Here is a 14,470-nt window from a genome sequence, read left to right on the forward strand (position 1 = left end):
AGGTGGCATGCACCGTTTTCCCCTCATCTATTGCCTTGGTGACCTTCTCAAAGAAGTCCACCAGGTTTAGTAGGCATGACCTTCCCTTGACAGAGCAAAGTAGGTTGAGTCCGGCATCTGAAGGTTGTTTGTCTTTGTTGATCATTTCCATGATAATTCATTCCATGGCTTTGCATATTAGACTAGTTAATCTAATAAGTCTGTAGTTTCTGGGATCAGTTGATGGTCCACCCCATGTGAAGTGGGATAACAATTGCAGTCCTCCATTCTTGTGGTTCAAAGCCTGTTTTGATGCTTTAGTTGAAAAGTGACTTGAGCGGTCCTTGTAGGTCATGTTTCTAACTATTTAGGTGGCATCCCAGTTATATTGTCAGGGTCCACTGAGGCTGCATTTTAGCCATAGCAAGCACTGCCAAGATCTGCTCCCTGTTAATAGTTGGGGTTATGCTAGTAGGTATTTCATGGTGGGGAGGCAGGAGGGAGTGGGGGTTGACGTTTGAGCTGAATTTGTCAGCCAGCTAATTTGCTATGGTAATCAGATCAGTGAAGGCGGCTCCATTGACTATCAGTTCGGCACATTGACATATGCTACCTTTGAGGTTACAGGCATTGGTTGGTGTAGAAGGCCTTGTAGTTGTCTTAGCCAGATTGTGAAGCCATCTTGACCTTGTAATTGGTCTTATTGGACTTAATTTGTCCTCTTAGTTTCTATTTTAGTTTAATTAGGGAGCACCCATCATTGTGGGAGCTGTTCTTCATGATTTTAGCCATGACTTTTTTTTCTTTTGTTACATACCCTGTTAAGGCTAGAATCCCAGTGTGAGTGATTTGTTTTCAGAGTTTGTTTTGTGCTTGCTTCTAGTCTGTACAGCAGCCTGTCTACAGCCATTTACAGTTGTACAGGATCTGTTTGAACAGTTCTGTAAAGGTTGCTATGAACTCTGAGTTGGGAGGGGCATTGAATTTTGACAAACTATCGCTTAATAGGACATAGTTTGCTTTGGGCATACACACTGTCAGATCAAGGGTATTTGTGTTAAAGTCCAGGAGTCATTGTGCCTGTGGGTATGAGGCAGTGTTTTTCTCAGAGTGTAGAGAGGTAGGTAAAGTCTCCCATGATCAGAGTATTTGGTTTAATGGTAAGTGTCTCCAGTAGATCTGGTTATGAGCTATGGGATTCTAGGGACATAGAGGGTGACCTATAGCTTACATTTGGAATGAGACTTTTTTCCTTTGGTGATTTGCACATGGATAAATTCCAAGCATTGTCCTTATTCACCATCCTAGAGTTATGCTTTTTGCTAATATGGATTGAGACTCTTCCACCTTTTGTCCCTGTCTGCAGCTTATGTTCTAAATGTGTGGAAGGCATTGAAGCCTTGCACTGCCTGGAATACATTGTGCAAATTTAAACCATGGTTTGGTAAAGGCACATATGTCTATATTCTCCAGTGTGGGGAGAGCTTGTAGGGTGTGGAATTTTTTGTTTAGGCTGCTAGCACTGAGCAGTAACACCTTTAGGTTTCTTTGGGTTTTTATTTACTGTATCTGTGGCTTTGTCAGTTTGGCATTGTCCAAAAAAGGCTCTAAAAGGGTGGATAAAGTTTTAGCCAATATTCAGAAGCCTAGGGGAGACAGGTGCAGGCCATCCTTTGCAAAAGTTTGGTAATCATGGCCTCCATTGCTGACAGATACTGAATCCCCTGGAAAGACACCAGAATCTAAGCCAGTTATTGAAGTCATTCATCTTTTCTTTGAACTGTAACATCATCTTTGGAGAAGGTAGAATGCTGCTCAGTGCAAGGTACGTAACTGCCTGAGAGAGACATTCAGAGAGATCAGCAATGTCATCATTCTTCATATAGTCCAGGGAGGTATGTCTCCGGTCATTAGCAGCCACATGGACTATGATAGTCATACGGGTACCTTTGTAGTAAGTGCATAAGTAACTTGGCAGAGCCTGGCTGCAGATAATCAATTAGCCGTTATTGTCTCCTTGTGGAGTCTGGTGAGTGGGACATGCATTGCCTGCCATACAATGAAGTCCCCTTTTACAAGAGTCCTAGGTAATGTGTTTGCTTGCCTTGTGGGTGTGCTCTCGAGGCTCCACTGGGTATTGGCATGTGTTTGGTGTTGCTTTTGATGAGTGCTTAAGAGATTGCTGAGGATAGGCATTACTGTTTATAGGCTTAGGAGGTCTTTGAGGTTTGGGAAGATCGCTTTTAATTTTTAACACTTTTAATATTTTTTAAAGTCTATTTAGGAAGTCCTGGTGTACTAATTGCTCTATGTTTTATATTTATAAACAAGGCAAAATATTAATATTCTGGATTTTTTAAAGCAATTTATATATATATATATATATATATATATATATATATATATATATATATATATATATATATATTGTTTTTCTTGGTAACGTAGTTAAGGGTTTTACACTACATTTATATAATAGATGCTACTTGTGTATTTTTATTCAAAATTTTACTCAATATATGTATTTAAGTTAGGGCAATTAAGACTTGGTATTTAGTTCTGTTTTTAAGTGGTTAATCGATTTATTGGACAGTTTGTGCTATTGGTGGTTGGAAGGGGATTTTAGGATTTAAGGAATGTATTTTGGAATTGTGCTTGCATCTGATGAAGTCTTTATAGATGAAAATGTGGTGATTTCATTAAAGCGTTAATATGTATGTGTTTGTGATTATTAAAGATCTATATGGACTAATATCAGCTGTCTCCTTCCTGATTGCCTAGTGACTTTTTTATGGTTTGTCGTTTTTATTTGGGAACTTTTCCTTTATTTTTTGTGGCTTTGTTATATTTGCCAGATGTTAGGCTGTCCTTGGCAGGAGATCCATTATGTTAGGAATACTGCAGCAGTGGAGAGACTCACATCTACTGTTATGCTAAGATTTTACACAACTGTACTTTCTTTTTTGAACATTCACTTTACAGCTCCGCCTTTCATCAAGGTTCTGAACAATTGATAAAAGTTTGTAAAGTCTTTCTTAACACTACCTTTTTACTTCATCCCACAGTTAGGCAACTATAACCCCCTCAGCATCTCCATTTCATGCCTGAGAAGCTAACTTTATCTCCATTTAAGCTAACTTCTAAGGTGTGCTGTTGAGTTCTTAACATGGAAAACATTGTTCTTGGTAGCTATCACTTCTTCCAGAAGAATTTCAGAGCTACAGGCACCGAGTGTTAAATCTTAAATGTTTTTTTTTCCATAAAGGTCCTTTGTCAAGCAGTTAGTATGCCTGTATTGTATCCACATACCCCAACAGAGGGGCAGTATCTTACATTTTTTTTTTTACTGTGCACAGGCAATTAAATTTCTATTTGGACAAGGCTAAAGCTGTCAGAAAATATTGTAACTTTTAATTGTCTTACACGGTTAACAGATTGGACCTAAAAATGTGCAAGGTCACATTGGGCAAGTGGCTTTCTGATTGTATTGTTATCGTACATATTATAAAGATTTACTTACAAAACTTACGGCCCTTTAAATGCTTCTGTGCATGATATTTGTACAGCTGTTACTTGGATTATTCTGTGTACATTTGCATGACACCTATAAGCTGTTTGTGATTTCCAGGTCGTGGTCTGCCTTTGGCTCCACAGTTATCAGAGGTGCTCTGTCAGGATGCCATCCAAGAATAACTGAGTAATCTAGTCTGCTTTTTGAAGTGGGTGGACTGGATCATGTGTGACATGAATATTATGAATTTTCCATAATGATAGCTTATCATGATTCATGCCAATCACCTTCAACCCCCCCCCCCCACACACACACACACCGTCTTTGGTAATGTGGTACCTGGAAGAATTTTAAGGGATTGGTTGGGTGTGTATCTGTGTTCTCTGTCTGGTTACACACACACACTCAAGTTGGAGAAATGGAGAGGCAAAGGACCTCAAGTCTGTCAAAGCCTTTATGTGCTGAACTGACTCTGAGACAACTAGTCCTGTTGGTTGAAGTGGACAGACATGCATCATGAAGATCTGTTGCTGTAAGTGCCTAACATTAAGGCATTTTGAGAAACGTGAGTTTATTAATACTTTATTTATTTATTATTTTTGTTAGAGAAAAAAAAAAAAACTTTTCACTGGCGGCCTGGGAGGTTGGGGTGGTGGTAGAAGAACTCCACAAGAATATACATAGTGTAAACATGATAGTACTGTAGTGCAGTCACAACACTCTTGTATCCAACAGTGATATACAAGTAGTGATAAATGATGTACACAGTGGTGCAGAGTATTGGGAGCCCCCCCAAAAAAGTTGGTTAGTGGCAGTTATTTCAAGTGCAGAAAATATTTCTGGGGAAACCACTTCCTTTGTCTGAGAGAAACAGTTGTGATTGCTTACTGACCATGTCTGATGCAGAGGTGAGGGACAGACTATGCATTTCATGTCCCTGTTTGGCATTATGAGCCAGGTATCCATTAAAAAATAATTATTAAACCATCCCTAATTGCTGTCTAAATTACTGCCTCTCCTTGTTGACGCTCTCCCTAGTGATGGGGAATGAGTGGCTAAATTGGCCATAAGGGGCAAAGAAAAAATGATAGGTGATCCCTTCCCATTCAGCTTGGTGGCATGCAGAGAGAAAACTCTAAATGCATCATCTATGGCCTGAGTTTAACAGCTTGGATGCTTGTAGGAGCTGACCATGGTAGGATGGAAATGAGTGGACTCTTGTTGGCTCATCCATTCTGGAGGGCAGGGAGGCAGCTGGGAAATAAGCATGTGGAGGCATGCTTCCTCTTGGGAGATTGACTGCTGGCTCAGAGGGGCCATTGAGGGGGAAGCATGGGTTCTTCCAGGAGGAGTGTTGCCATAGGTAATCTACTATTCTCTGAAGTCTCCTCACAGTTTTAAGTTAATTCTGAAAGAACACGTCACTAGCAAAAAAGTACAGTTATTCTAGGGAACCAAGCTGGATCTAGAAAACTGGTGCTTAAGCTGTTATACTAAAAATTACTACTGAACAAAATGCAGCAGTAGTGATGCATAGCGACAGTTTGCAATCAGTGTAAATATAAATGAATAGTGCTAGTATCCTTGTATATATTGCAATGATGTGTGCTAATAATATTCATATAAGGATGCAACTATATTGTAGTTGTTGAACTGCATTACCGTGCAGTTATTTGTGTACCTAACATTCCTGTAAAAGCACATCTGTAGCAGATCCAGCCATTCATCCTTGCAGGTCTCATCAGATTTCTGTAGTAATGTCGTGAACACCTGCTGCCATCCAGAGAGTTTATTAGGCAGGTAGAGAACTGAAGTAAATTGCCAGGCCTTTCTTGTCTATCATGCACACATCTTGGTTAAAATTTAGAGTCTCCAGTCTGCCTACCACTTGTCTTTAAGAAGTAAGAAGAAACCAGAGTACTGAGAAAAACCCAAGCAAACTTGGTGAGGGCACATAGGCTCCACACATAATTCACCCAGCCCAAGAATCGGCCCACAGGGGCTGTTGCTGTGAGACAACATGCTAGCCATTACACTGCTGAGCTGCCCAACTATAGCAGATATTGAGCTGTACATGTTTGTCATAATATTATTTGAATGTAAATAACTCGTCTGAACTACAACTTTGAAGGTAATATACTTGTAAAAACTTTTGTAAATTTTTTACCGTCTCTTAGGCCAAGTCATTGATGAAAACTTTCTTTGGACCAGTTCACTTACTCGTGTAACAACATTTAAATAAACGGATAAAGAGAAAATGCAAAACTCCACAAGATGTTTTCTCTCCAGCAAGGAATGGGTAGATGGAATGTAAAAGCCTTCCTAAATTTTAAAGGAACCTTATATCATTCTGTCTTATTCTTAGTGTTGTGGTGAATTTCTGTACAGAAGGAAAGCTGTACCACTCTTTTGTGTCCAAGGTCAGGTTGTTTCCAGGCCCTTTCAATGCTGGTTGACCTCATTAGAGTGTGTTCCAATACAGGCAGTGAAAGATCCAGCTTTTAAAAAAAAAAACTGAGTAACTGGTTACTGTAGCCAGTAGACATTGCAGATGAGATCTCTTGAGTTCCTGGAGGTTGCTAGAATATCCTACACAAGGTTCATTTGGAAAGTCCAAATAGAAAAGGCTCTTTGAGACCAAAAATGCACTCTTATTTCACATTCTTTTAATCTCTGTGATTGTTACATTTCAGTCATTGATTTGATGTGCATCCCATTCTGTCACTAGGATCCATATTTCATCCTTTTAACCTTCCGTGATCTCATGGAAGGTAGTACTCTGGCTCAACATAAGTTGTTTTAGCCTTGAAGGAATTTTAGATCAGGCTTTGTCAGCTGTTGCACTTAAAATATATGGCTGACTCTTTGTTACAAGTACTGTAACTAGGGTGAGGCAGAGTTGTGGCCACCCAAGGAGCAAGCTGTTAAGGGGTGTGATCATCGGTTGCTGTTTGGAGATAAGTGCAGTACTGTGATTTATTTAAGAAGCCACAGCTGGTGGTGTGACTCTTTAAATTGACGTATTTAGTCTGTGTGTTAATAACACAAGCTGTTTGCTAGAGTTCACCTGCATTTTTTTCCTCAGCTTTGAATTTTGGCTAAAGTGCCTAGGGTGCCATTTGGCCTAGCAATAGCTCCCACTGGCTACATTCACCTTTAACAGCAACTGGCTCAGCTAATCTCAGGTTTGTGCCCTAGAAGATAAGTTCAGCTGGTCTTAAGTTTGTGCTCTGGAAGATGATCTTTCTGGTTGTTGTCACACTGAATGGGCATGTTTTGGGACTTTAGGCTTGTGTTAAAAAAAAAAAAAAAAAATATATATATATATATATATATATATATATATATATATATATATATATATATATACACACACACACACACACACACACACACAGCCTTGCTTGATCATCTTCTATAAGAACTGTGTCTGTCAATATGAATCCATATTATTTCCTTTAATTAGTGGTTGCTAATTTTATGTTTAACCAGTCTACTGATTTAGGCGTAATTTTCTTCTTGTGTCTCAGAACAGAGGATATAATATGTAAAACATCCTGAATGTTCATTGGCAGTATAGATTTTTCACAAATTTTGCCTCCAGAGAGTTCATGAATGTAGGAGGGTGGGCTACTTGTTCATTCCCTTTGCTTCTGGTAAAGGAGGAGTGGCACTTTTCATACCTGTACTACCCAAATGTATTTCTCACTTTGTATTGTTCAGTCACAGGTAGCGAGCATTCATTCAGCTAGTGTGGTGAAAGGAATATAGGCTGTTTGCAGTACTTGAACCAAATCTGTCCTTGCTGGGTATTTGGGGTGCTGCACTGCGATATTGCACCCTTTAACCAAGTACTGTAGTCTAGACCCACCTTTAGGAGAAAAGCATTATTGGAAGATCAGTGCTTCACTTCATCTTTTCTTGAATCCTTTCTCCTGCTTTTCTGAAATTTTCACCCCATTTTGGGGTACATTTGAGAATGGTACATTGTATTTTACCCAAATTCTCACTATCTTTTGGTGAACCATGACAATTCATTGTAGTTAGGTATACATGTGCATACTTTGTCAGCTGGTTCTTTGAGAAACTGTATGTGCATTATTCTTTGCCCTTTGTCTTCATAATGGCTGGCCATTTATGCTGATTCCTGAACCTGCAGCAAGAATTCATGTGGATAAATCATACCTCTCAACCTCTTAGAAATCTGGACAAAGCCATAAGTAATGGGGAAAATTTTTTAAATATTGCTCTTTCAAACTTAAAAAGTTGATGTAACAGATCTTCCATTAACATACATTTTCTGAAGGTTATGAAGTCTGAAACTAAAATGTCGGACATTATTTTTTAGTTCATTCTTCAATAATTTGCCAATAGTTTGCCTGACAATGGTTTTATGAGATACAGGCCAAAAATATGAGACACAAATGTGGACATTGTGCAAAAATATGTACAGCTGAGAGGTATAGATTTATGTTATTGTAGTAGGTGTTTTTTTTACAGATGAAACAGACTAAATATGTACTATATTCACCAAAATCACTATCAAAAGTACCCTTTTTTCCTATCATTTGGTTTCTTGGTCTAAGCTTCTCACTTCCATTTTATATTCTTTGAATTAGCTTTATACTTCTTAGCACTTTTTGTTGTGTCTTTTGGCTTTTCCCGGTTAGGGGTCGCCACAGCGGAACTCCGGTCCACTAATGATTGGCAGTAGATTTTTACATGCCGAGTTGCCAGCTCTGATGCACAATCTTCAATGAAGGTACGCCCATTCACGCATGTCTCCACACAGAAGACGCTCTAGCTGAGAATCAAACAGGACAACGTAGTACTGTGAGGCGACAACGCTACCGCAGCACCACCACCGCAGTACTTTTTATCACTGTAATGTATTATTTTGTACAACTACGTTTAGAAGTACATTATTTTAATGTAAAGTTGTGTGAACTGTGTGTGTCTATAAATTACCTTCTGATAGTCAGATGAGTTTTCACATAAAATTACAAATTAAAGTTTTGCACAATTTTTTCCAAAAACCTTTATTGAATTGTCATGTGTGACAGGCAAATTTACATTCATATAAAAGTAATCAAACTATATTAATACAAACATTATACTGTATATCATATAACCTAAGCAATATTACATAAATTATTCAATTCATGAAAGTTTTGCACACTTTTTTTATTACAGTTAAAATAGTATGTAACAGTCTAATAATAAATGTATTTTTGAAATGTGTACTTTATTTTCACAGTGGCCTGAGTTATGGCTGAAAATGATCTTTGGACCAGCCCATTTACTCAGTTATTAAATAAATAAAACAGTTCAGGTTGTTCAAGGACTGTAAAGAATCTGCAGACCCCCAACTGTAACATAAGGTTTCAAGATTTTTAGAGCAGAGATATGAGAGGCTGCCAGAAAATTGTGTAACCGGATTGTTGTTGTTTCAGACATGAATGTATCAGACAGTTGTTTAACTCATCAAATGTGGTCCTTTCAGAAGTAATCTCATATTGCCTACTTGATATTTGTTTTAACTGACACTTTCATTCCTTTGAAAGTTTTTTGGCATGTTAGTAATTTTTTGGTGTCATCTGAATGTGTGCCATCTTTATTGCTGTTTTTTAACTAATATTTCACTGTAAAACATAAATGACGTGGGGGAAGAGCTAGTTTGAAATGGTGTTGCTGTCTGTGCTGAACATTACTGATTACTTTCTTTTTCTCACAGGTCACAGCTCTCTCTCTAGACCCAAGTCCCTTCTGGTTTGCTCTCCATCAACAAAGTTGCTGTCTTTGGAGGAAGCCCAGGCACGGACCCAAGCACAAATCAGTTCCCCAATGACTACAGACAGTAAATACATAGAGGTTGGAGAAGGGCCTGCTGCACTACAAGGAAGGTTCCATACGATCATTGACTTCCCTCCTGAGAGGTACAGATCACATGAAAAATAATGCTTTGTGTCTGTACCGCATGGATCTGGCAAATTCAAGCGATCAGACTGATCACAGAAGGATCTTATGTTGTAGTGGAGAACCTTTCTAGTGTTGTTTGAAGCTCAGCTGCTGTGTTAAAAGCCTCATTCTGCATTTTAAATTTTGTGTAAGAATCTTTTCAAAGGCAACTTGTGTTCCCCAATGTGTCAGGCTTTGTATTTCAAAGCCTTTCTTCTGTATGGCAGCTTGCGTTTCAGTGTCTTAATGACAGCACAAACATTTATCACTGTGGCAATGCTTGGCTCCATGGAGCAGATGAATTGATCCCTGGATGGGATTCAAGTGATTGTGGTTTAATTAGTGACTCTGGCACTGCAGGAACTAGGCAGGGAAGGTGATGAAAGAAGGAGCATGACCTGATTGCCCCTACCAGCAGTTGATAGGGGTGTGTGCATTTGGGGTAACATGAATAGGTGTGGTTTCCCTGGTAGAGACAGAGGAAACTACCCCCTGCACTTTGTGACTAGGACAGGATTGTGCAAAAAGAAACGCCCCTTGTGGATTTGAGGGAATATTCTTTACGGTCAGCCTGTGCACATTCTTGTCTCCATGCTAATGCCAAATGCCTGTTGGGATGTTAGGGCTGCGTAATGAAAAAATTGCAAACCACCCCTGATGGCTTGCTGAATGATGGCCCATTCTTGCTGACCCATGCATTCGTGATGGGGGGAGGGGCAGGTGGCCAGGAGTGGCTGATGATCCACAGGCAGTGGAGGTAAAGTGTTCAAAATAGCAAAACTATTGTCCATATAGTATTATGGTGACATTTACCAGAGACATATCCATGAAAGGTGTGATAGCCCCAACCTCATTTCTTTCCTTTTGCTATGCTAAAAACATTGGACTCTTTGGAACCAATTCTTAGTGTAATCTCTGCAGGTTTTCCAGAATGTATCTATTTTTTTTTTTCTTTTTTTCCAGAACAAGAGGCTCCTTTTTTGTTCTGTACTTTTATCCTGGGGGTAAAAAGCTGCCTAATGTGGTAGTTAGTTTATTTATTTATTGGGGTGGAGGCAGGGTATGGGATCTCATTGTCCAGTCTTGTACAGCACTCTTTTCTTTGGACCGAGTAGCATTTTACTTGTAAGATACAAGGCCATCTTAGATCGACTTTCTGGAATGGACAGCCCAAAAGACAACTAGATTTTAAAAAGGCAAGAACTCCTCATAGATTCCACCAAACAAACAGGAAGAGGAAGAGAATGCCACTCGTTATGAAAGGGCAACACAGAAAATTTGATTTCTTCCTCTGATTATTCCAACCTATCAAAGCATGAATCATGTTCTACAAACAGGACCACACCTTCTGGCCTTTAGGAATAAGGCTGTAGGTGACTGAGAAGGGTATTCCAAGCTGTTTACCTCACCAGTAGTACCTCTGCCAGGAACAGCAGCTGTTGGTTCTTTTAACTCCACCTCTGCCATCGACAGCAGTTACCATCTGTGGATCCCATTCTACCTTTGTCACCAATCAACTGTAGTTAGTGCAGTGCTTGATTTCCCCCTCGTCCTGTCCCACTAGCAGAACTGACTGAACTTATGGACATCACTTCTTCCCTCCATCAGCAGTAGTACACATTTCTGTGGACCTCATCTCTGTTAGTGACAGTATTGTCTGCTTCTGTAGTCCCCATCCCACCACTGACAGTGGCAGTCAAGTTAATGCCACCTTTGCTGTCAAAAGAAGTGACCATGACTGTGAATTCAACCCCAATTTTGCTGTTGATAAAATTGATTGCATCTTTGGTTTCCCATATGTTTTCCTGGTGGACCTTTAACTTAAGTGATCAGGATCAAAGTCCCTAGTCACCTGCCACCCCTTAAACTAAAGCTAATATAAGAGTTTCTTTTACAGCTGAGCCTTTGTCTCTGGAGATTTGTTTCAACAAGTACCACACTTCTCAGTGTTTCCATACAACTGTCAGAGGCACACTTTCAACAGTGTCTCTGCAATATTGCTCATTTTATAGGGGTAAAACAAAGGTCCCTTAAGAAACACTCTGAAGAATCACTTACCTAGATTGCAAAACGTTTGGCAAGGAGCAGCATGTTAGTTTAGCATAACCAACACTATCTGAAGGTCAAAAAGGATCCTTGGTTCTTGGACTTAACTCTGTGGAAGACAACCTTTCAGTTGAAGGTTCTGTTCGGGAGGCCACAAGCTGTTTTACTTATTGTCACAAATCATCTTTCTCTCATTTTGAATTCTCCATGCCTGGTGGATGCTCATTTCCTTATGTGGGGATGATTGACTTTTTATGGTATTTCTTGCACAAGCACACATACCACACACACACACACACACACACACACACACACACACACACACACTGAATAAATACATTTACTAAGAAGTGATCTATGTCTGGTCTATAAGGCAGTTTCTGAGCCAGTTCTGTTTAGGCCTATGTCTGGAATACACTGCTAGGGGAGCTAACAGCTTGGCAAGCCTGATACTAAAAATAAATATCGCTTATAGAAAAAAAATGACTGCTACAATACTACATTACATATCACCATCCAAGATTATGATGACTAATCACTTTCCAAGATTATGAACTGTGTTTCCCCTGCAGGCATCAACAACCTTCAAAAATCATCCTGCCACGTACATGTGAAGTAGAAAGTATAAACACAGGGTTACAGCACTCAGAATTCTTAAGGGCCAGCAGGTTGTAAAACTGACAGTTTAGCACATGAACTGTAGATTAAATGTTAAGGGTAGACTGATTAGCTTGCTTCAGTTGTGATGAAACCATCTGTAAAGTGGTCAGCTTTTAATGTGCGAATTGTTTTTGTTTGTAGCAATAGCTTATTTCTAACATTGAAAATCATTTTATCACTCAAGTACCTGGAGAAGGTGGAGCTGTAACCAGGTTGCTTTCCAGAGTTTGCAAATCCAAATTACTGGCACTCCAGCATAATTAACACCTCATTTTTCTTAATAAAAAATATTTGTATCACTGAACTGCTTTCTTTTCAGTGTTGAGGTGATAATTGTAAAGTTCTTTTCACAGGATAACAGCCAGTATAATTCTCATAGGTAAGTCAGCTGGTATTCAACATGCAGATTCAAGTGCATAACCACACATCCAACATGTATACAGATGTCAGTGGTGCATTCTTGGCTGCACATTTGCATAGTTTAGAGGAAACCATGCTTGTGGTATGACTTTTAATTATTGCCAGCTCATATTCTCTGTTACAGATCCATTTAGCAGATGCTTTCAGCATGAAATTAACACTGATTCATGAATAGAAGCTGAAACCAGAGACACTTCAGCATGTTGTCCAAACGTAGGGTCTTCCAGGAGTAGGTCTGTCATACACCAGTGGTCAGATCAAAGTCTTGTCCGTAGTTTTAAAGATAGACTTGGCTAATTTTGATTACACTCTCTCCTACCTGAGAAAATCAAACTATTCTTTGCTAATGAAGCCGCATTTCCCTTCCGATGTTACCATTATGGTTTGCTTGTCTGTACCTTCACCAAACACTACAAGATGGTGGCACAGTTCAGGGGTAGCGCAGATTTTAACATAACCATTATAAAGGTGATCCCTTAACTGTTCATCCCCTCATGTGTATGATGGTATTGCTGTGGAGTCTTCCTGGATGTTATTATTTGGTTTTTCCACAGACTCTCCCTGAAGAGGATAGTGCAGTTGTATAGAAGTACTGTAACAGTAGATGCTCATGTTCAGTGTTGCAATCCTGGAATTTAGGATGCCCTGCATGCATGTAGCCCCATGGCTGGCCCAACTTTCACAACTTTGCCCTCCTCCCAGGGATTTGGGAGATGCTGGCATATGGAAATCAGTGTTATAAAGGGCGCATCAGCCAATGAGATCTTCAGATCTCTTACTATGCAGTATGTGTCCATTGATTGGTCTACTTCCAGCAGCCAGATAAGTACTACGTAGGTGATTTTCTTTTATCATATAAACTTCTAGATTGCTTTGCTCATGTCTGTTTCTGAATCTAGTTCTGAAAAATATTTTGTAAAAGTTAATAAACCAGAAAGATTTTCTTAATAGATGTTTGTTTGTTCAGCACCCAGAGCAAGTCATGTACTCTTTTTCCACATTGTGCTTCTTTTATGTGAAGGACAATGCAAAAGAAGGCATCAGTCTCTCTAGGAGTTCATATCTAAAAAGGCCATGTGCCTGGTTCTGAGCTTCCATGGCATCAGCCAAAGCCTTCTGGAGCGTCCTGACATGCTAATTAGAGGAAGAAGCTTTAGAAGACCCAAGGACATCTTGGACAATTGCTCTTTCCCTGGGTCTGACAGTCTTTTATGAAATGATACTGTTTCACAGTCCCCACCCATGGAGTCATCTTCAGCAGTGGCATTACTGCTATACAGGTGCCCATGCCATCAGTTTTTTCATCTGTCCTTCCAAGCTGACATTTCCAACATGTTGCTAGAGACTGAATATATTTTGGAATCTGAAGCTTGAATTCTTATTTCAGAAAGGGAAGGCAGGGTCTTCAGAATCTTGGTAAGTAAGGAGGTTCCTGGTGAATGCATTGCGGTTTCAGTCCTCTGTACACAAATCAAGTAATCTAGGACTACTGTTCCCAAAAGCATAAAGTACCGAGGCACAAAGTGATGCAGGGGCAGCTGCATCATTCTATCTCAAGCAGTGCCTCTAGCCATACCAATTCCCTGGCTTCTACTGACTCCCCACTCCCACTGGCTGAGGTCTTAGTCTTTATTGAAGACTGAAATGCCAGACTTCGACACTCATGAGGTTTCTGAGACCTCTTCAAAATAAAAAAAAAAAGAGAGAGAGAGAATGGTAGCTCCTCCTCAAGAGCGCTCTGATTCCCATGACTCAGAAGCAGATGACCTGACATATGTGCACCAGGCCCCATCTGCTGGAGCCTTTAACTCTTGGTACTTACGGCAGCCTGTTCTCTGTTTCTCCAACAGAGGGTTTTTCCTTTGGAGGCAGGCTTCATAGGATGAAGGAGATTTT

At 39.7% G+C, this 14,470-nt stretch overlaps 1 protein-coding gene across 1 annotated transcript in view; it reads left to right on the plus strand.

Moving 5' to 3' along the window:
• ARHGAP32 (Rho GTPase activating protein 32) overlaps positions 1 to 14,470 on the plus strand; it is a 3,207,216-nt gene that overhangs the window by 3,010,043 nt on the left and 182,703 nt on the right. Inside the window, exon 20 of the mRNA XM_044081098.1 lies at positions 9,225 to 9,426. Within this exon, the coding sequence (XP_043937033.1) occupies positions 9,225 to 9,426 (202 nt within the window). The remainder of the gene's footprint in view (positions 1 to 9,224; positions 9,427 to 14,470) is intronic.

This window comes from Protopterus annectens, chromosome 8.part0 (assembly GCF_019279795.1).
Source record: "Protopterus annectens isolate FY-2018-M chromosome 8.part0, PAN1.0, whole genome shotgun sequence".
In the NCBI taxonomy this organism is placed as follows: domain Eukaryota; kingdom Metazoa; phylum Chordata; order Ceratodontiformes; family Protopteridae; genus Protopterus; species Protopterus annectens.